Genomic DNA, 24563 nt, shown 5'->3' with positions numbered 1-24563 from the left:
TATACCAAATAAATGATGCATATTCCCAGGGAGCAGAGGGCTACTCAACCATTCACTGGCTTCAGGTATGCTGAATAAATAAAATACAATAATAACAAAAAATGAAAAAGCAAGCTGGTTTGTTGCTGATTTATAAGGTAGAGTTTTTTCATGTTGTGAACACCAACTCCAAGCCATCCCTTGGCACAGCAGCAATAAACAGCTATAGCAACAGCAGATATGCTGTCAGGACTGCTGAGTGCTTTAGAAGGGTGAAACAAATGCCAGGTAGGACAGCTTACCTCATTCCTCTGGGACATGCACATGGAGATCCATGTCCCTTCTTGACAGATGACTGAAACAGTTTCAGTGACCTTTTAAGTTAAGGCGTGTCATGTGCAAAGAAATGTTACCTTTGTCACCACTAGGAACTATTTCCAATTAACTGAATCCCAAAAGTGATGACCCTCTTTATCTCCATCCCTCAGAACCCAATCCTGTCAATGCTTCAGTGTTCGGAAAATGGACTGGTTGTGATAGCAGTTAGGAAAAAAACAACAACAAAAAGAACCAAATAAACATCTTTTATTGTTTAAATTAGTAGATTTGAAATGGCATTACTGAAAGGTAATACATGGACCCCCATCCAGAGTTCCCTTTTTACAGTTGCACTTATGGGTTGTACTTCAACTATGGCTACACAGATATTTCTCCCCTCCCCCCCTCCCAGCTGCCCCTTAATCTTAATTTAAAAACCTAATCTGCCATAAAGGTACATGAAATAGAACAGACTGAGAAAATACTGGAGATTGGCTGTTGTTTACAAAGAAACTATGCAGTTACTGGTCCTGTACAACAAGAGTTCAAAAACTGGACTGTATTACCAAGCATTTCTTCAAACATCCCTTTTGGATTATGGCTGGAAGGTACTAGTTGGTCTATTCTAGACTAATTGACAAACATTCATAAAACAGTGAAAAATGCATGCTTTAGAAACCTGGAACATTTCATGACTTCGCACTAAAAAGAAGAGGAAGGTGGAAGCAGGTGAACGGCGTTTTTAATGTAGGTTAGTAGTGTTCAGAGTTTTTTTTCTTTTGTACTAACAGACTCCTCAGATTTTTTCTCATTTCTTTCAGGTGACTTTTTGTCTTCGGATTTAGTCCGTGGAAGGCTGTGCAACTTCTGTGGAGGCGAAAAAAGCATCAGTGTAAGCACTGTGTACTCTCTCTCTGTGTATGTATAAACACATAAACAGATAAAAAAGTGTGTTAAAAATCCGTGGCATTAGTGCACACAGAGCTGTATTTCTGTTAAACTGAGGTACCAGCCTTAAACTACAACAGCAGAATATGATATTTGCCAGCTGCACCCAGAAAAGGATTCTAATCTCAAATAAAAGAAGCATATTTAACAATCTTTAGAGTGCAAAAGCATACAAGTGTAATGCTGCTTTATAATCATGACGGTTTTGACCTTCTCTTGGTCCATCAAATGAACAGCTCTGATGCACAACAAAATGCAGTCAAAATCTGAACTAAGAAAGTGGTCTTCTGAGACAAAATTTAGTGCAGAATGTGCAAATACACTTCACAAGACCTTTTAATTAAACCCCAGCAGTTACTCAGAAAGAGGAATACCTGAAGGCTTGTCTCTGTTTCTGCTGCCTTCAAGTGAGATGTCGAGTTACTGCGATTCCCCAAACACGTCTTGGCAACCTGTCAATACAAATGCCAGAAATAACTACTTCGTATTTTCTCCTAAAATATTTATGGTTTTCTTTAAAAGCAAAAAAAAACCCAAAAAAACCCAACAACAACCAAAAAAAAAAAAGAAGAAGAAGAAGAAGAAAAAAAAAGAAGGAAAGTAGAAAAAATCACTGGGTCTTCTTTTAAGCCTAGTTGATGAAACAAGACTTAAATCCCAGGCTCCCATCATCTCTATAACAGTCTAATGTGGCAGCAAGTTTAACAACTTAATGCTTATCCAGCTGTTCTTTCTCATGTTGAAATCTCATCACAAATAGTGAAATTTTACTCCTATGAGTGGAACAGAAAAGTGATTATAATTGTCTTTTATGGGTTAGGAAATAGCAACAAACAGGTGAAAACCAGCATTACATTTAGGAGTTCTCTATTACTACACTCTTGTCTAAACTACCAGATCTCTTGGGTATAATAATCCCTGACTGGGGATGTGTATTCACGGAATGGGAAAGTCAGATGACTTTCAAGGTATGGAAAAGCTTGTGACGTTAATTGTTGTCTTTTTATTCCAGGAATAGTGTCATATTCTTTGCCTGTATGCTTTTTAATGTCTGGGAAAACAGAGTTGCACAGCATAAATAAAATTAATTAGTCAGTAGATTTCTGAACCGAAGAGATGTCCTGTTATGAAAGTAGAGATTTACCCAGTGCTGAAATTTCAACCATAATTAAACCAAAGTCCCTTCAGGAGTAGGAGTAATGATGCCATAGGAAAAGCTCTAAAACACAGCGCTGAGAATCCAAATGGTGAAAATGAAACCTTTAACAAAGAGAAGGATTCAGGAAAAAAACCCCTGTTATTCAAGTGTGTTTGATGGCTGCCCAGGCTGTTTCGCTGTTTTCACTGTTCCTAACTCTTCTCAAACATCTCCTTAAAATTTAGCTTGGCCAACATTCACAATTTTTATGACTAAGTACAACAAAGTTCTTACGATGTTTTTCCTCTACATGGCAGACAGACAGACCACATTTAGTGCTGTTGTACACTTGCTGCTTGCTCTGCATAAACTTCAGGAAACACGTTAATGATCTATTTGGATTTATAAAATCGAGTTTTCCAACGAGTGCGTTTTGCCTTAAGCAGTAGGTTTTGCCTCTATAACGTGAAATAAAATCGAGGGTGGTAAGTGAGAAATTTAATATGACAGAAAAATTGAGGTGCCTCGACGACAGGCTTGAAATGCTGCGTTGTTTTTTGTCAGCTCAGCACGGGGTCTGATCTCTGGGTGAAATTCTGGTTGTGAAGCGTGCAGCTTGATCAGTAACGTACACAACATTTCAGAGGTTCCAGCAATTCAGTTCACCCAGGTAAATTATACATCAGAGCTGGAGAGCTTCGCAGCTGGGTGCATAAACTCCAAATGTGGATAAACCAAATGTGTGTCTTCTCTTAAAAAGCATTTTTGACAAGCCACTTGGAACTCAGCAGGTCCCTTGGCTATTGAACTGTGCAACTTGAGCTGCAGACAGTTGAACAATGTAACTAGAAGGGTTTTCCACTGCACCAGTACAAGAACGGGCTTTATGGTCAAATTAATGTAATAATTTAAGGTCAAATACCCAAACTGCATGCAGGCAGGAAATCAAGTTTAAATATGTGATATTAGAACAGCTTTTGCAGTTGAAAAATAATCCAGCTGCTGCTGAAGGGCATCATACAGATTTACTTGACCAGATTTACTTTCAGTGTTCCTTGGCATCACCACTACCCTCCTTTTGGCTTCAGGGGGCACCCAAAGCAGGGTGTTTGTAGGGTGTGACGGGGGGATAATGCAGGGAGCTGGTTCTGGGGACAGCAAACCAGAGAGAGGAGAAAAGGACAGCGTGGTTATAACCAGCTAGTTATGTTAGTTGTCACTAGCCAAGGTAGGTTCACAGTTTATTCAAGGAGGTGTTTTATCAGATCTGCTCATGGATTTGTGGCAGCTCTGTGTTTCAAGCTCCTTTAACCCTCACTGTTTAAAAGAAAGACACAGAGCAAGAAGTATATGAAGTGTGCAAATGCCTTTTCATAAGACAGCTCGGCAGTTTTTCACATCTTCCTCCTGTTTCAGACCACAGTGTACTGAGGGTATGGTTAAACTCAGATGATGTAACTTCTTACGACCTCCACAGTCCTCATTTAGGGAACGGAATTTACTTTAAGAATTTTATTAGTTTGAAGTTTTGTTATGGCAATGGTTTCTTTTTTTTCTATTATTACTCCCTCGTGGAAACAATGGGAGAGTAAAATGTGATCAAAGCTCTGCAACTGAAACTGAGAGAGAAAAATGAAGCAAAATGCCGTGGTTGCTTAGGAACATGTGCAAGTTTGGCTCCAGTACTCAGTGTCATTTGTCTCTGAATGATTAATGAACATGTAGTGTTTGTTTACTGCAGGAAATTAATGCAGTAAATAAAAGCACTATCACTTTTATTTATCAGAAAAGACCCTACGAGGACAAAGAGCAAGAAACCTAAGATGAGAACAGACAACAGAGAATCATTTTATAAATAGTTCAATTTTTTAGCAATACCAAATAGGTAGTTTTAAATTATATGTTACACTCGTAAGAATTATTTGATAGGAAAAGGAAACAAAACCCATCCTGGTGGCGTAAAAGCCAAAATAAACTCCCGAAAGTTTTTGGGAAGACAGAAAAGGGAAATGATACAGGGCAAAGAGCTCTGCAGAACTCTGATTCTGCAAAAACTTTGGTTCTACAGAGAGGTAGTTATAGGGCAAACATCTCTGGATAAGGCTAAGAAAAAGTAGTATTGACAAGATTCCCCCAATAAAATAAAATTAATCTAAATAATGAGAACTTTTAAAAGAAAACTGAAGTTAACTTTTTTTGGTCTTTGACAAATTTCAGATTATATATAAAAGGATATCCTACCTGCTTCTGGTTACTACTGGTCATGCCAAATGTCATGACAGGTAAATATCAGCAGTGTCTAATTTCCAAATTTGCTGATATAATTTCACCTATCTACATTCCATTTGCCAGTAAATCTTAATTTGTATTCATTCTAATGTGAACTACATTAATTACTGTAAACAGGCATAAAACCATACAGACAAAACTGCAGTAGGACTACAGGGTAAAAAATATCAGTTGAAACCAGCAACTAAACATTTTGCTTTATTTTCTGCCTTAATATCTGTAATATTCCTTGTTCCTCTGTAGTTAGTCTTTAGTACAGTAATTCCTCCAAAACATAAATCACATTTTGTTTATCAGAGACACAATCAGAGGATCTTTGCAAAGTTCTGAGAAAGTACTGCTGAAATATTAGGTTTCTAAGCAACAGAGTTTTAATAACATCTTCATTTATTTTTCTTAAACAAATGGTGAATTAGAACCTGTCATATGTTCTCGACCTTCCAGGCTTATTCTTCCTTCACTGGGAGTTAAGCAGCTGTAAAATCTTCAGAAACAAACACAAACCCACAACCAAGTAATGATAAAACTCCAACAAAAACTCTTCCCAAGTGTGGAATTTTCTTAAAGTGATAGTGCTCACAGGTACAAATTACAGCTTGGTATTACTGAAGTAACAGGATCCTTTGGGAGAATAAATTCCTTCTAGTTCTTTCAGAGCTACAGGTGGCATCTCTCATGTCATCATGCAAAGGGTAATTGTAGAGAGAGACATTTTTAGTTCAATTTTCAAAACTGACTAATTTGAATTCTTCCTTGTCTCTAAATATATATATATATATGTGTGTTAATGTGAGAGAGAAATAATACCAACAATAAAAATAGGTGGGAAGAGGTTGCTAACCCAACATCATCAGCTGCACTATTTTTATGCCCACGTTAGCTCATGTTCAGGTGGACAGCGTGTACAGCATAAAGAAAAAAGTTTCAATTTAAACAAACAACCAGGAAAATTACTGTAGTCATCAGTGTGAGCAGACCACAGGATTAAAAGGGGTCAAGAATGGACCTTAGACCGTGTAAAGTAGTTGGAACAGTTACAAAAAACATAGTGCTTTAGCTCTCTTTGAAAATTTTCCTGCTTTCCTTTAGTCAGTCCTTCAATTTACAAGAAAATTTTCCCATTTTCATTATTGAATCTTCTGTGGTATTTAAGGTGGAGGGGATGCTGACAAACTGGAATGTTTTATTCTCCCACAATGGCCTAAGATTTTTACATCCGTATACAAAAAAGATACATCATAAAAGTCTCACGTGTAAAGAGAACACGTCTTCCTGTATTTTGAGTTTTTTAATTACACTGGAGATTCTGTTCCTGGCTGGGGTAAATACCACAGTATTTACGAGTTCCTTGCCTAGAAGTGTGGTTGTCCTCACAAAACTTTTTGTAAGTTTGCTGTCAAAGCCATTCCTTCAGCAGACACTGCAAGCACAGCATGTTGTGCATGTGAATCCTAGATTAATTTCTTTTTTTAAATGTGAACACAATGATACTATGAATATTACATAATGCTCAATTTTCAGTAGAAAAGCGAATTTATTAGCAGGAACATGTTTAGGAGCAAGATAAGACTGAGAAAAGCAGAAAAGCATTGCCTGCTTAATTTTACAATAAGGAGCATTATCTAGCAAGGCACAGTTAATTTGAATACCCCTAAGGTATGCTTGCTTTCATTTTACTACTTTTTCCTCCATGCAGGAGGTTTTGTCAAACACAGACTTAACAAATCTTAAAGATTTAGAACTTAAAGGAAATGTGAGTCCCACAGAATATAGAATTGGTCTTAAAATATGCTAATTGAGAGATTAAATGATATAAAATTTAATCCTATTACTCGAATTCAGATAGATAGCCTAATTTCTTTTTACTTGAATTATTATGTTACTTAGACAAACGCAGGGAACAGGGTTAGATTTTAATTTAAATTGAATCTTGAAAACCAGTTCAACTCATCAACACTTCTAACTCCAATTGGAGTCATCTGCCTGCCCTGAAAAATTTCTAATACCAAGCAGCATTCCAGGCTGACTACATGGCTAAAAACACCAGTTGCTAGAAGTGCAAAAAGCAACCACCCCCTAAACAAAACCACAAAATCCTTGATTTTATGGAAAAGTGCACCTTTTAGGTGCCTTTACTTGGTAGAGAAATAAAATCCTCTTTTGATTTTTGAAATGTGTTAACAGTCTTTTTCTTTTTCTTTCTCCTTTAATTTATTCACTCCTATAAAAAAAGAGCTCTCTGAGCCTCTTTACACAAATTTTCAGCCTAAATTAATTCAGTCTCTGCCTAAAGTAACCTACATTTCATCAAACCTCCTATAAGTTTCCTAAGTGATAACTAACCTGTAGTCATAATCTAAATGGAGTTCACTCCAACCTCCTAATTTCATGTGATTTTCTTCTCCTCCTTCAATTTTTATTAACGAAATTAAGTTTCCTTTACCTTCAGACATTAAACAACATGCAACAGCAAATTATGCACTCTTCTGGATATACATTTTCCCCTTGTCCCTGCCCCCCTCTAAAGGATGTGGTAGAGGGAAAGTAACTTATAACTGAATAAACTTGAACATATTTGTGATAAGTGGATACTGTATGCAGGGGTTTTACCATTTGTTGAATGCTGAATTATCTAAGATTCGTTTTCCAATGTTTTGTTCACACTACCATGAACAAGTTACCTCCACAGGAGTTTGTTGTATCTGGAGATACAACAATATATTCAATATATATCCATTTCACCTGCAAATTAGTCAAGGTAGCACTGTGCTTTTGGGCCTGTTGAGCAGACAACCAGCTCTCTCAGCAAATTCTGCCTCCGTCCTTTTTTCTGATTCTTTTTTTCCAGTTTTATTTATTTAAAATCTGTGTACCATTTTGGATTGGAAAAGCCCCGTTGACAGCTGCCTGAGGCATTGATGTTTTCATACAGCCTAGTTTAGACCCCGGTTTCCAGGTGAGTTAATCTTACATTTTGAGAATCACACTCCTGGGTGCTCTGATTTTCTTTCTTTGTCAAGGCCACAGGAAAATTCTCTTTCTCTGCTGAGACATTTCGACGAACCTGGGAAATAAAAAAATGAAATCATGATTGAAATAATAATTAAAATTATAATAATTAAAATAATAATAATAATTTTAAAAAGCTAATATAATTGAGACAAAAATATCGATTAAGTCACATTTGAAAAATCAGGGTAATGATGAAAAACAGAAAGGGCAGATACTGCAAACTGTTAATTATTTTATACACTGCATTTTCAGGTAATTTTATAAAGGGCATGTCTTAATATACATTCTCATTAAAGCACTCCCTTGTAAAGCTGTACTTCCATATATATATAATCAAGATATTCTATCTAAATGCCATAGGAGAAAAAAAAACCATTTTCAGAACTCGTATTCCCGTGACTTCTGTGGATTCTGGGAAATACTGAGACGCTGAGCTGACAAGTCCATGAGCTGATTTAGCTTAATTCAGACTTCCACAGTCTCTCTCTGCTGGGACCTCCCGTCTCTGCAAGCTGGCAGAACATGTTCCTTTTCATGCCTTTCACTCCTCTCCTCGCACTCAAAATGGGCTGCTGGCCGAGTCAGGCACTCTGCAGTCCAGGCTATTGTTTTATATAAACAGTGAATTTCCTTCCCCCGAAATACCGCTGGGTTTATTGTGGTTTTCTGCATTTCCCGCAACTCTTAAAATTAAAAGGCACCAAAAAAAAAAAAATATGCACTGAAACTATCCTTAGGGATTTGGCTTTCATCAAACCATCTGCAAGACACACTGAAACTCTGGAGTCAGGGAAAAAAAGCAAAATAATTTCTCTGTACGGAGAAGTTAAAATTCAGACACCAGTTTAGAAATCTTGAAGTGTCCTTTCTCGTGTCCCTTATGAATGACTAAGTCACAGAGTTTTCATAAATGATGGAGGACAGGAGAAACCAAACCTGGCAGGTCACTATTTACAATTTAACTTGAATCATGAAAAATAGTCCGACTCACAGTCGAAATAAAACAGTTCAAACAGTCTCTGGTTAACAGCTCTCCAACGAGGATTTGTTAGTTTTATACTGACTACCAGGGAAGAAATGAGGGGGTGAACAGATAAAAAAGATCCATATAAATAATTGTTTTGTTAAATAATAAATGCCTTCTAATACACGTATTGAGCGATTTTTCTGTTTGGACTGAAAGAAATGACAGTTCTGCAAACCTAGATTTCTTCCCCCTGAATAAAAGAAGGTACAGTAAATGACAGTGCGTGTGTTCTCCTGATTTCTTGACTGCTTGAGCCAGTAAATCTACACGGGATGCCAGAGAAACCAGGCAGCTGGAAGCCTTATTAATTAAGGGGAATAAATGCCTGTGCCCAGCAGTGCTTCTTGTTTCAGAATTTGATTCCTGCTTAAGATTGTACCTTAGCAAATGATACACAACTTCTCAGCACGGTGCACTCATTTCTACAGGACAAGGGCAAATTTGAGAGTTTTAGGTGAGGCTGTTGTCAAGAAAGCACTTTCCCAGTGTCAGGTTTTCAGATGTTTACAGAATTTCCCATCTGTAGGAGAGTGGAAAACAGGAAAATTTCCAATTTTCATCCTCTTTAATTTTCAAAAGTGTGAAGTGCATTTTCATACGCTAGAAGTCCCCCTCTTTTCTCTCTCCCAAAACAAAACACAAGGGTTTTTTTGAGGTGTTTCAATTTTTTGTATGATTGCCTTGGCCAGCAGGATCAGATTCTGTAAGAAACTTTAAAAATAATTTGCCATAGCTGCACTGCTCAGACACCAGCCAAACCTGGGAGCAGTAAATGGGCCCTTTAAATTTGAGTTATGTCCTTTTGGCCAGAACACCAGGGGGCTTATTGCATCTTATTTAGGTGGTTTTTAACCTATAACATTTTAGGACTAAGACTGACTTCTTACCTGAAAAAGAAAGTTTTTTGAAGGCTTATCTGCTTGCTGATGATGTGGGAGCCTTAGAGGAAGACTTTGCAAACAGGATCCTTGTTATTAAAAATAATCTCTCATAAAAAATTGAATATGCTATTATTTGTCTGACTGAGGCCTATTTACTAGAGAGATAGCTAACCTAATAAAAATGCCATCAAGTATTCCAGAGTAAAATGGTTTGGATACAGATTATGAACTCCTTTCCAATTTACTTAAAGACTTCTGAACCCTCCTCAAAGCTTTTCAATACAGGATTTCAAATGCAAACATTTTTTTTTTCAAGGAGCATGAAACCTTTTATCTTTTTTTTCCCCTTTGCAATAATTTAGGAGTTACAGCATCCTCCTGGTGAAACCTTACAAGCTTGACTGAAAACCAAGCTTTGCATTTCACATACTTAAATAATTGTTTACAATGCATTGAAGGTATATGCAGAGGAAACTAGAGCCTGTCCATGAGTACTTTGCTTGCAGAAAAACTTGCAGAGAAGCAAGTCAAACTCTTTATTTCTGTGAGTGATCTTTCAAAGTCTGCACTGGAAAAAATAAGAGCCCAGTTCTGCTTCATGCCTTTGAAAATTCCTTCAATTATGCTTTATATATATATATATTTCAGTTCTATTATCAAACAGCTTCTCTTCTCAAAGCGCCAACTATTATTACAACACCGTCATCTTCACTGCTAAATAAAACTGCAAAATTAGGTCAGCTGAATTCCACCTTTCAGAAGGTTTTTTGACTGATATGTAGCTCAGTTCTTTCCTACATCAGTAATAGACTTGTCATGACTTTTTGGCATGACTGCACCGCCCCCAGTCTCTAGTGAGCAGTTGTTCCTGAGAGATGCCTGTGGGCAGGACTGCCAGATGACCTGCCAACACCAATATGGGTCACATCAAGGCAATTATTTTCTGTTAGACTGCCACAGGTTACTCTTTTCTACAAGTAAGGGTTTCTAGGGGCAATTAATTACCACATTTAAACAAAAAAAAAATAAATATGGGTGCTCATGCTGATCTAACAGGAAGATGGCACAGCATCTTCAGTGTAAGCAAACTAACTAACCAGCTTCTGGCTGTGTGCAAGTTTATGAAATCCGAGGTCCAAAGAAACCCAGTTCTATGACAGCCATGGTAGTTTTCCTCTAATGATGGGCAATCACCCAATATGCCCATTCATAGCCCGTTTTAATAAAACTTCAGATACAGAAATCACTGGTGTTTGTCCAGAAGCACTTTTTTTTTTTTTTTCCCCTGAAAGTTCCACTGGCCCAGTCTACAAACGTTTAAAAAATACCTACAGCAAAGTCTTTACCTGGCAGCCAGTCTTTGGAGTGCTGGCTGCACTTGTCTGCCCCTCTTGACATTTGTTCAGCACGCTGAGCGAGGCCAATCTCAGAGATCCCCCTGGGCTGAGGGTGCTTCTCTACCCACCCTCCACCAAGGTTACTAACCAGGTGGTCTGTGAAGGGGCTACAAACAGGGAACAAGACAGAAGTCATCCCCACTTCTCAGTTTTGTATTCCTCTGGGACCTGTCTTCTCCTTTCGAGATGGAAATGGCTTGATGTCATGTCTAGGAAATCCCAAATTGCTCGAGGATTTGCAGCGCTTACTGTAAAAAAAACTAGAGCAGTTTTGTATGTAGCAGGTAGACAAAGCTGTCACAGCTTTTCTGGGCAAGGTGCATGGATCAAGAGCCAGAAATATCACTTTTCCAGAGGCTGTTCAGTCTGACTGCTCCTGGAAACCAGGGACTTTGTACACCACACACACACACACACACACACAGAGGCCAGCTGCCATCTAACGCCCCACACATTTATTTTGGTCACAAAAAAGGTGCTAATCCTATCACTTTTTCTTTTCCCCTTTTTTTTTGAGTAGCACCACTTGCAATTACAAAGGCCCACAGGGTCATTTTGGAGTGCAAGACAGACATTCAATTTGGGCTTCCAGCCCCACAAATTTCATAGAATCATAGACTGGCTTGGGCTGGAAGGGACTTTAAAGAACATCTTGTTCCAAATTTGAGGCATTTTAAAATAATTGTGTGTCTATTACATCTTTCCTCAACAGAAATCACAGATAAGTATGTATTTATATGTATAGTATAAAAAAAAATCATTGCATTGCATTCCTTTATATCCTGATTTAAAAATCTTCCAGAGTAACACACATTCAAAAACAATTGAGAAGTGAATACTAACAACAACAATAAAACTTCATATTTCTGTAAGAGTGATGGTCACTGTATATGTATATACATATATTTGGTGTGTTTTGAAGTAGAGATAACTAGCTTTTCTCTGCTGCACAGTCAATATTATTCAACAGTAAGTGTGAAAGACACACTTTAGTTTTTATCTCTATTTAATGCACGTCTACAGAGATACATTTATATAGGGCAATTTAAAGGGCTGCAAATCCTAGGACATAGGATATATATACTGTTTCTAAGTAAACACATTTACCCCTGGTGATTTCCTTTATTTTTTTTTGTTTCAATTTGCACTCTATTCAAATAGCTTTAAGGTGGAAAATAGCTCCTTATTTCTATGCCAACACTGAGCATTCAGCACAACTCTAAGAAGTTTTGCAAGTGATCCAGAACAACCTCACCTTCATCAGAAGTGGAAATCGTTAGGGTATCTTTAACATGGACACCAACAGATCACATTTTATCCACCTCACATTCCACAGGCGTTTGGGTTGGTTGTAATGAGATGAACACTCACAATAATCTCAACTGGCTGAACATCCATCAGAGTGAAAGGGCTTTTCATAATAGACCATTGGGGATGATAGATGACATATTTAGCTGTCAAATTCCCAGATCATCCTTGTCATAGCATTACTGTGAGTGCAGAATTTCCCCTCATACATGCAACTGCCTCCTAGTAAATTATGTTGGACGTTATATACATTACTGGTTTAAATTTTTATTCTGTTAAGGTTTCTGGAGTCCTTTTTCCATGCATGTTGTGCACTAAATTCTGCTGTTTTTTTCTAATACAACTTATTTAAGACAACTTCAGCACATGTTTTCTAACAGAAGCTTAAACCAACATTTTCAGTTTCCTCACTTCCTTGGAACAACTGCAGTTTCTTATTTATATTTCCATGCAGTTGAGGGGGTGAAAGCCCTTATGAAAAGGTATACAATAATTTTTTCTGGATCAGTAAGAGCAGCTCTGTGATGATTCGTTGTACCTCAGTTTTCATCAGAGTCAGAATTATGTATTTAATTCTATTTAACTGCAAACAAGATAGAGGATATCTAAGTCACATGCTTTAAGAAGAATAAAAAAAATAAACAAACCAAAATTCTGGTAAGTTTGTCCAGCAGAAAGAGGTAAAATAACCTAAATAACTGAAAACAAAACTAGAAATACTTTTCCTTGTACTAAACCTGGGAAATTCATAAATAATAATCTACATTAAACAGAGGACAAAACATCACCATCTTCTTGTCTCATAGTGTGTATGAAATATATGAGACAATGAAAAACTGAAATTATTGGAGTCAGCTGTTTAGATTGGCTGCTCAGAAAAACTGAACACTAAAGAGAACCCCGTATGTCACACGATTTTGTGACCTAGCGAAGTTAAACATTTACAGACTGAATTATATTTTAATCAATAATGACCAACATAAAGGAATCCGAGTATTTCTAAGTAGTGCTCAGTGCACACAGACCCAGAAGTGTGCCTCCCTATGACTTAAAAAGAAACTAAGCAAAGAAAATAAATAATTTAAAGCGCAAATTGATAAAATGCAGTGACAAGAGAACTAACCTGTGTAAGTCTGAAATTTATTAAAAGTTTGCCACGGAGGATATTCAAGGGTGTGCTGTGTACGGGGCAATTCCACTGCTGCACACTTCTGAGCAGTTTACAAGGAAGATTCTTAATAAAAAAGACATTTGTAACTTTCTGCAGATAACAGAACTGAGATCTGCTGCTGCACACAAGTGGAAGCACTCTGTCATAGAGGAAAAACTACTGAAATTTGAGAACAGATGGCATTCCAGCATTACTTGAAATGACACTGCAGCAAAACCCCAGCACGAAATCCAGCTACTCAACTTTGTGGGTCACTGAACACTAACGATTTTCAAATGAGTCCCAATTACAAGAGCACCCAAGCCCCATAATTTTAAGCTAATACAATGAAAAATGTAACACAGATGTAACAAAGATGCATCATGCACCTTCCTAATTTCTCATTCATTATCTGCAGTAATTTAGCCTATTGTTTACCTGCTCTATTTTTGAAGAGGACATAACTGCAAAGTGAATTTAAAGTGAATTTAAAGTACACATTCCGCCATAAACCAAAGAGGTCTTCCTCTGCTAAAAATAGCCAAAATTGTTCTTCATATAGCAAACTCAGTCAAAATATGGTAACATGAACACCAGACTAAAATTTTTACATGTGTAAGAATCTTTAAAATGAGTCAGTGGAAATGGAAATTGGTAAAAAATTGGTAAAATGCCTTCTCATCAGCCACACTGCATTCCATAAGAGCAGCCGTGGAAGCTGGTGAAAATATTTGCTCTCTGTGATCATCTGCTGGGGTTGTGTTTGTAACCAGGTAGGTGTTCCCGCAGCTGCCTCCAGCTTCTGTCTCACTTTCATCATTTGGCTGAGATGTAAAGAGGAGAAAAGCATCTCCTATTTTTTTCAGTGTATACCAACATACGAAAGCTTGTGCCTTAAAAAACCAACAACTAAATTAAACTTTGTATAACCTGGTCAGAAAATTTATCAAGTTCTTTTAGATCTCTTCTACTCTCTCTGCAGGTAGACACTACCATGTAACATCGGCAGGCTTCTGATTTTTAAGGGTGAGGTAAATGCTCTGTTGCTACACAATTTGCTTTCTTTGAAGTCAGCTGGGCTAATGACACAAATATTTGCTGAAGGCTAGTGCTGCTTCTAATGATGTAGCAACGTGTGAGCTGCATGCACATCATGGATTTGGAGGAGAGCTGGCTGCTGTGGGAGAGCTGTGGGTAACACGTGTGGGGTTTGGTCCTGAAAACTGCCAGGGGCTACCACAGCAACTTCCGTGGAAGCTGGGAAGACACAGTGCTTACAAAAAAAAGGGAGGGATTCCTACAAGACATCCCTTGCCTCTGTTTATTTAATCCCTGAATGCAGCATTTTTCTACGACCTTTCCATTCCGGGATTTCCCCGAGATTAATCCCCCCTCTTGTCACAGGCTTTAAAGAAAACATTTCTGTAATGTTCCAGGGTTTGAGTGCTGAGTTCAGACCTCGTGGCACTGCAGTTGGGTCACTGGGTTGGCATCAAGTCGTGCTGCAGGCATTTTCATAATTCATCTGACAGCGTGTTGCTAAGGTCCAGGGGCAGCCTTTGCATAAATATGCCAAGAGAAGTGGATCCCAAACCCTTTATTTATACTGTGTAGCCATATGTATTTCGGAATATTTTAAAGAGTTTAAAAATATCATTGCTAAATTGCTTTCAAGGCACCTTATTGCACCTAGTACACCTGAACCCATATCACTCAGGTAAAGGGAAAGGCAGAATAACCTCTAGAACGGTCAAGGAAAGAATTGCATTTATTGCTGAGGGCTCCATGTAGCTGACCTAGAAATATGACTGCATTTGCCACATAGCACATCAAGACCTTCCTGAATTATTGTGCTGTTAAAGGACTTCATAATAAACTTCTGGCATGCAAATCACTAACAATTAGTATTTCAATTATGAAGTTTTAATTTGTTGCTTCTCTTAGTCAAACAAAAGAATTAGGGCAACTTGAGAAATTGCTGGCTTAGCAGTAGTAAAAGCTATACCTACTTTTGATATCCCATAATTATTTAAAGGATAAGTTCTGTGGAATATTATCTATTCTACAGACCTGATACAAAGCATTTAGATATCAATTTTTTTATAACTTTTTTTTTTAAAGGCAGGATTAACTCTACTATGTTTGGCTGCCTTACAGTAAAAAAAGTGTCCTTCAAATTTTATTTCTGAATCCATTTTTGAAATCCAAGAAAGACTAAACTTCACCACAATTTTCAGGGTCTTCTACGACTGCCTGGCAATGTATTGCATGATTATTTATTTTTTTTTTATTCAGGAGATCTTTCTAAGTATAAACAACAGATTTTAAAATATTTTTCCCTGAAGCACCTTGAAGAAAATAAGTCCTGAGTATGTAGTAAGATTGCAGATTCCCCTATACAGCTACACTCAGTACCTCCAGAACTCTCACTCATTTTTGGATATTATACTTTCTACCTACTTTTACTGCCACCTGCAAACACCAGTGGAAAAAATGGGACTAGAGCTTTGTTTCATTCAGTTGCCCACGCTGCATTTTACAGGGCTTACTCTACTCAGGGACAGTAAGGGAAACAGTACTCCATCAAAATTAAGAAAATTATGAGAAAACACAGAAATAATTCCATCTCCAAACAAATACAAGCATTCTTTCAGGCCCTAAGCATGAGAAAAAAATGAATTAATTTTTGGCTTCCTGAGGCTTCACACATTTAAAATATGAAGACAGGAACAAATATAGATTTGGAGGGCAAGTAAGCTGCAGTTTACATTCAGTTTATATTAGGAATAGCAAAATTTTAGAAATAGGCTGTAATAAAAAGTTAAATAAAAATATCCAACTGCAGGTTGCACATCACTTGTAAAATACTCAGCAGCAGGGTGGGCCTGGACTTCTGCTTGTATTGTGTGCTATCTATCACAGCAGTATCCCACATTTCTCTAGAGCTCCTAGAACTTTGGGAAAAAAGCTGCTGAGGAGATAAAAAACCCACCAAAACTTCTTCAATAGATGATGTATACATTTTAATCTCTACATGATGTATCTGGAGACAGGCTGGGTTTTTTCTCCTCCTGCCAGAGATTTAGCCTTGCTTGCTTGCTGTGGTTGGAGATCTCAGATCAGCACATGTTTTATAGCACACTAAATACACTGCAAATATGGAGGCACAATATTATTGCTTGAAGATGAAGGGTCATCTTGACCAAGTTTAATTGCTCTTGGCAGTCCTCAGTGTGTATGGTGATATAATAAATTCACAGCACAAAGCAACTTCCAGTGATGACAAAATATTACCCTAATGTGGTATCAGAGACTGGGGCTAGACAGCAAAATTTGATTTTTTGAGTGGCTTAGTTGCTCATAAACACTTATTCCTAATGATAGAACACAGTTAGCTCACTTGATATAGATCATTTCACTTCAGATTTCTTCAAATAACCATTTGCTTAGCAGTAACTACGTATCTACTGTAAAGGTATCTGTAGCTAAAAAAACAAGAAAAGTAGACAGAATTAATTAGGTCTGAAAACAAATAATCATGCACATAATAAGTGTTATTAGAGAAAAATCTTGCTGTTAATTTTTCAAAGCCCACTATGCATATTAAATTATATCTAAACCTAGAATTTCCTGCTTCTTTAACACTGGCTCAATTTTAACATTATTTTTTTTCTTATAGAGTGGGCCCACTCAAAGACCTAATATTTTGTAAATGCAGAGCTCAAGGATGGGTAGACAGATGGGTGTATTCTCTTGAGCATATATATATATATATATACACATATACACTCTACCTGTATGTATATATACACTACATGTATATATATACACACTCTACATGTATATATATACACACTCTACATGTATATATACACACACCACATATATATATATACTCTACATGTATATATATACACACTACATGTATATATATACACACTACATGTATATATATACATATATATATATACACTACATATATATATACATATATATATATATACACTACATATATATATACATATATATATACACTACATATATATATACTATATGTATAAATACACCTTCTACTTCATTTTTCCACCACTTCTGAAGTTCTAAAACATCTTCATCCTCCACTGTAGGGAAAGGAACTTTCTTTTCTGAAGCTGTAAAGATACTTAGCATGTCCAGCTGTGTGTGTAGGGGAGGGTGTTGATGTTATAATACTTGAGAAACTGAAACCACCAAATGAACAGATTCCTTCAACAACAGCCTTGACTTTCTACAGGCACCACGAAGGAAAAAGCAATTATCTGTGGGATAATGAACACAGTCTAACATTACTGACGCCTCCAGCAGCAATAACATGCACTGTCAGAATGTGCTTTATAGGCAATTAGAGTCTTCCCAAAGGAACAAAACAGCTCCTGAAGTTACAGCCACGCACACAGGAACATCTGTATTTTCAGGAGGGCAAAGCCAGAGATGCTCAACCCTGGAGGAGTTACAGAGCCCAGAAGGACCAGCTTGGTGGAGCTGGAACCCTTCTGAATGATGGGGTCACTTGGAGAAGTGTTTTGCCTTTCAAGACTTTGACTTTTTCCCCCAGTCCTGCCTTAAACGAGGATTTCTTAATGATTTAGGAATGGCAGAGGAAGCTTTAAAAAAAATTAACTCTGTTTGCTCCCAGTTGCCTGTTTATTTAAGTCCCTTCTTACAGAGCTGCTCTTATAAAAAATTACCTGACAACATGTTTACCATCATGACCACAGTTCCATTAACAGAGATGAGGACCATCATCTTTCAAAAGATATGAGAAAAAAGGATTTAATAAATAATCCACAAAATACCTCAAAATATTTAATAATAAAGAAGATTTAGTAGTCATTTATTATATGACTCCATTTTCACTGCCTCAAACATGCAGTCTGAGCACCATCCAATTAACTTTTAAGGATTTGAACCAATACAGGCTTGATACTAAAAGGGTTTTTCTTGTAATTGAATGTCTGCTTTTCCATTATGTGAGATCACATTCCTTCAGATTATATGACTTTTAATTTGAGAATAAAAGAATACTTTATTTACTAATTTTTATTTTGCATTTTATTTATTATTATTTTAACATCAAATAATGAATACAGAAAAAGGCAGAGATTAACCATTTTGGAAGATGATGAGACTTCAGGTGTAAGCCAGTAAGTGGTTTCTTAAACTGCTCAAGGCTAAATTGAACTTAAATGCTTTGGGTTTAATCTGCATTTGGGTTCATTCTGCATTTCTTAGGTTTTATGATTCAATGAAATGCTTTTAATCAAGTTGCTAGAAAATTCTTAATAATGGCAAAAATGCCCAAAGAGTATTTTCTTTGTGAATGTTTTTTTAAATCGCATCAAATCAAATCAAAGGATCTTAATTGTCCTAACATAGAAGGATCTTAGCTGTCTCTAATGTTTCCCACTTGGTTCCCTATACATGTATCCAGGGAAACTTGGCAACAAGAGATTAATAACAGATATTTTATACAGGACGAACGCATTAATAATGTTTAAATAAATTTTTAATATATTCCTAGAGAGCAAAAGTCCCTTGGGGGCACTTTTACAATTACTTTCTATTTTGTAAACCACTGAAAATAACTCATTAGCTCCTTTGCACATTTTGCATCTTCTTTCACATATAACATCAATAGAAAAAAGTGCTAGTATTAACAAATTTTAGAATGGGGTTACTAATGTGCAGCTGCAAAGGCACATCAATTCAGTTTTGCTGTCACTGCTCACAGGCACATATTTTTTTAACAGGACGTGTAACAAACACATCAGGTGGAAAAGTAAAAAGACAAAACAATGTATTACTGTTTTTGTGCTAAATGCAACAACTAGAAATAATGTACACTTCTGCAATCATCTCCACTGTCTCCGGGGTGATAAAGAGAGAGACACATTGGAAAAAACCCCACTTGATAGGTGAGGAAAGAGATCTCTAAAATAATGATATCTGAAAAGTATGTAAGGGGATCTTCTCTTTCTCTGTTTTTGACAAAGACAAGTCAGCTTGTCCAGAAAGCTGCTGAGCATCAAGGCAGCCTGAGGCTGCTCTGGTTTGGGGTCCTGTCTTTAGATTGAGGCAGAATTAGGGAATTTGAATGGATGCTGTCCATGCTCATCCCAAATTTCATGTGAGACCTTTCACCGTACCTAAAATCTGGATTCTGCTGCTATTTAAAGCGCCCCTTAAGAAACTTAAATTCTGTATACACATTTACTTTTTCAGCCACTGCCTGCCAGTCACCCACAGTATTTTTAAGACATGTCATGTGCCAGATTACAGGAAACTTTACAGAAACACCTGATAGGCAGAGACATTAATTTTAAAAGAGGATATTTGGAGTGAGTCTCTGGAGTAGTTTTCATACACAGGCAAACTGATCTGCAGTTAACATCCACAAAAAGTGCAGCAATGAACAGCTACCTCATCAGCCCATCAGCCTAATTAGCCTTTCCTAAGCTCAGAGTTGAGGGTAACGGGCCAGTCCAGCCACTTACACTCTGCAGCAAATAGGAGTGAGGTCAAATAGTTAATGAAATGAAAGTAATTATAAAGATTGTGTCACTAAAACTTGAAGGAGAGTGATATTGTTCTAGGGGGCTAAATAAGACATGCCAGGTGCTTTTTTCCAATTTCTCTTGATCGTATTTGGGTAAAAAAAACCCTCTAAAACTAATTTACTATCAAGATAATGTGCTAATAATGAAGACTTCTTTAAAGGGAGCAATAAAACCTAAGAGCTTCAGCTTTCAATTTAATAATCTCTGGTGTTAAATATTTTTCCGTCACGCAATAAAATTTTATTAAAAATTAGTCACCGAAGGAAAAAGGGCTGAAGAAAAACAGCTGTAGGAAAAGTTCTGTGCAATCTTTACGAGGCAACAGCAAAACCACGCTGAATTTAATGCAAATTCTGGAAATAAAAGGTATGAGAAAGAGTAGCCACAACCTTGCGAATCACCACTGGCATCAATACAGGATTTTATGGCTGCCATCTAGTTGATCACAATGAGAATGAAAGTCCATTAGCCCAAAGGCAGCTATGGAAAGCAGAACAGGAGAGACTTACATGAATAAATAAGTCATGCTAGTCAGGTATCTGCAGTTAAATTACCTTTTATCTATTTAAAAACAAATTTCTTACTACATTAGCCTTACAGATGCTCATAGCACCTCACATTTCTATGAGATTTCTATCTTAGGAGACACACATTCCTTTCTCTTTGAAATTAAATCCTAAAACAACGGATAGTGTCATTTTTCAATACCATTTAATTCTCTTAATGTTTTTATGCATTAAGAAAGGGTTATATGACTGCATGTCATTACTGCACAGTACAACCTGCGGCTGACTCTACACTTAGTAATTGCTTTTTGCCTTTTTTTAAATTACAGTTTTCCAATCCCCTCGTTGAACACCGTGATCTACAGGTTACTGGAACTGCAGGTCTTGGTGATACCTCATTAACTCTGGCAGAAGCAAAGCTGGAGGAAACAAAAGTCAAAAAGTGTTGAGGCACCAGAGGCTGAATCCTAAGGCTTTGATGGAGTACAAATCTGTCCACTGCCCTCAATGCTCCTGCTGATTACTTACAGCTGACCACGGATAAAATCACAGGATAATTAAGATTAGAAAAGACCTCTGTGCCCCCAAGCACCACACCTACATGATTTTTATATTATATATATAAATATATATAAATATATATATAATATTTTATATATATAATAAATAGATATATAACATTTTATTTATATATATATATTATATGTAAATATATATGTATATAAAGTATATGTATATATACATATGTATATATACATATATATATTATATGACTCTTTGTAGTTTATATATATATATATAAAATACTTTTTGCCCTTTAGGTGCACCCTCTGCTTCCTCTGATAAAGTTATGAGGTTACATGACATATTTCCCCCCAACTGTGAGCAATACAGTTATTTCCTAATAACAACCCTAATTATATTTGTGGGTTTTCATAGATTCTTGAGCAAGAATTTGCAGTTGATTTGGGTAGCCTAGTCAGTGTTATGATTTCCATCCATTAACAACACTCTTTAAGTGTCCAGGTCCTTAGGCACTCATCTGGAGAATAAAAAGGAAAGCAGAGTTTCATTCCTCCTCTGTTTTCATTTTTCTCTTTCATCATCACCTCTGTAATGGGAATGGGACAAAAAAACTGACAAGAGACAGATCCAATTCTCAACTAGTTGGAAAAAATTTTCCAATGGCTGAACATAAAATGGTTATTGGTGTGACATTACAGTCCAAAAGAAACTGTATAACAAAAAGAATTGTCAATAATCCAGAAAGTTAAAACCCTTATGGTTCAGGATTAATGATCAGCCTCCTGGTCATGCTTGTTTTTACTTTTTAGTGTTGTTGAACTTGTATTCACAGAGCCCTAAATCCCTTTGTCAATGCTTTTGGCACCAGTACTGTGTTATACATGTCAGGTACATGACAGCTAAAATGGCTTTGAACTGAAATACTGGTGGTAAACCCTGTATTATAGGTTCCTGTACATTGCAAATATTAACTTATTTAAGACACATCAAAAAACACACCTCAGTCTTCTACTGCTTTTGATCACTTTGAGGGAACTTTTTCTAAGACTTAAATGTAAGAATTTCCCATTGCTACACAGTTTTCCAAATTAGTGAGCTATCCAGAACAACCACCTTTTTTTTTTTTTCACTGATCCAGGCACTTCTATGCACTGATTTATGCTTTTTCATATCCCTATTTTCTCTAGAAAAACCAAAATGTGTATTTTCAAGAAATCTGGCAGTTTGCTTTCCTAGTTACCCTTTCTACACCACGTTCTTGTGCTAAATATCTCTAATGAGCACACAGGTATTATGGTGACCAATTATGAATAAAAATATGCAACCTACTCATTTAGACTCTTTTTTTTTTTTTAATCAGGAAACACCCAGGGATGATTGTCCCCAAGTGATACAGCTGTCATACTGTATGATTTACCCTTACACAGATTTAAAATAAGTCTGGCACTTTAGACAGCAATTTTTAGGCTGGATGAGAATATCTTATTTCTAAGATACTTACCAGACAAATTATCATTTGTCCTCTGAAGCTGAAACTGCTGCTTATCAGGCATGACAAAATGTGTAAGTGCTGCTCCCACTTTTACATATGATAACATGTTTAACTAACCACACAGATTTATGCTGCCCTAAAAATACTAGCCTGCTATATCAAAATATTTATGCAAATCTAATAATAATAATAAAACAGAGAGCCATACATCTGTAGTTAGAGTTAATTGGTTCGTCAAAGATAAAAAAAACAAGGAGAAGATACCTAAGAATGGGTATGATAATAAAAAAAACACCTTCTATTATACTGCTGAAGTACAGAGGGTGTAATTCTGGACAGACCATGATTCTTTGACAACTTGTTTCACAGCAGCCGATTTCAGTAGTTTTACAATCACAGATTTATAATAATGAGATGTCAACGTGTGCAAGAAGAGGATTGCAGACCATTATTTTCTTAGCCATTTCCATGTCATGTGCCAAGTACAGAGGAATGTGAGAAATGCCTATTAAAGAAGCAATATAACTTATTCAAGCACTTCTGGGTGCAGAGGACTAAATGCTGGTTTCTTGAAAGGCTGCAGCACAGAAACACTGATACATTTTACCAAGTACAGTAAACACAAAATCTATACAATCATTTAAAAAAAGAAGGAAAACTACTCTGTTTTTCAGTCAAATATCAAAAATTCAGTTCTAATCTCTGTGCTGTGTTCCCATATACTTCATTCAGCGACAGTGCTACCTGTAAAGCCAAGGAGACCTCAAATTCTCCCAAGGCTCTGACCCTAAATCGATCCTAAACAGACATAAGGGATTGCTTGTGTCTTATGTCTTGCCCTTATCCTTCAGTCCTTCTCTGCTCTCATGACAGGGGCACAAACACTTCCAACCTGAAGAAGAGCCACATTAATCAGGAAAAATATTCTTCTAGAGATCCCAGAGTTCTGCTCAGCCTGTGTGACCTACAAAAGAAGAGTCTGCTCCCCTGCAGGACACACACCCAATGATCTTAATCTGAATGAACACCAACATACCCATGTGCTGCTCCTGGTTAATACAGTGCTTTGTTTCCAGAGGTAATAATTTTGGGGAATGAAGGTTTCTTCCTATAAAACAGTTATTAAGGGACTGACAATCGTTATCGTGAGAGTAGCAATGTGAGATCCGGTTCTATAATTACATTCTGCTTTCTGAAGTTGTGTTTCAATTTTAATTACAAAGATTATTAATTTCTGGCTTCTGGCTCTGCGCTAACAGTGAAAACCAACAGCTGACATACACAAATTACTAATTGCCTATGAGTTAGCAATTAGTATTTATATTTCAGTTTTGGAATTTAAAGAGGACATTGAAGTGTCCTTCAGTCATTCTTCTGTAAAATTTCCTTTTAACTGAAATCACAGATTTCTTCTTATATCTAGAATTCCTCTACTGAATCAGTTGAATACAGGAGCAAAATTCAACCCTGGAGATGGAATTATTAGGATAGTTGTTAGTCACTGTAAATCTTAACTGTATTAAAATATTTGAATTTATTGAATCAAAACACTTTTTTTCCCCTCATACTTTCTCCTAAACTACCCTTCTCATCTTAGAATGTAAGAATATTCCCTACACCCTGTTAACAAGTTCACAGATTCCTTCTGGCAAATTTGATTCGGCGTCCCAGATTATTTTATGCTTTTTATATCAAATTTTTCCACTGAAAAAAAAGCATGATAAGCAAAAACCATCTTACTTTTTAGAGCTGCATTACCACAAATTCACTCTCAGTGCCTGACAGGTAAATGATCCTATGAATTAGCATCCTCACTTATTTTAAATGCAAATCCATCTTCCTTGCATTTTTGCTCTGCAGACATGATCCATTCACCAAATGACAGAAGGAATTTTGTTCCTCAGCAAGAAAGCAGCTGCTTCCCAACATTAAAAAAAAACCTTTATTGACATCAGAGACAGGCTTAGAATCATCCTCAAAATTCATCCTAATCTTTC

The 24563-nt window shown here is 36.7% G+C and overlaps 1 protein-coding gene across 4 annotated transcripts in view; it reads right to left on the bottom strand.

Annotated features, from left to right (window-relative positions):
- Positions 1-542: 542 nt before the first annotated feature.
- LUZP2 (leucine zipper protein 2) overlaps positions 543-24563 on the bottom strand; it is a 138946-nt gene continuing 114925 nt past the window's right edge. For all 4 annotated transcript variants that reach the window (XM_017826824.1, XM_017826825.1, XM_017826821.1 and 1 more), the window contains exons 10-12: positions 7644-7736; positions 1620-1697; positions 543-1164 (exon numbers count right to left, since the gene is read on the bottom strand). In XM_017826824.1, coding sequence (XP_017682313.1) covers positions 1060-1164; positions 1620-1697; positions 7644-7736 — 276 coding nt within the window. In that variant the 3' untranslated portion in view covers positions 543-1059. The remainder of the gene's footprint in view (positions 1165-1619; positions 1698-7643; positions 7737-24563) is intronic.

This window comes from Lepidothrix coronata, unplaced genomic scaffold (assembly GCF_001604755.1).
Source record: "Lepidothrix coronata isolate B3197 unplaced genomic scaffold, Lepidothrix_coronata-1.0 Scaffold130, whole genome shotgun sequence".
Lineage (NCBI taxonomy): Eukaryota > Metazoa > Chordata > Aves > Passeriformes > Pipridae > Lepidothrix > Lepidothrix coronata.
Note: the sequence above shows the minus strand (reverse complement) of the source record. Positions and strands in the feature narration are given on the sequence as shown.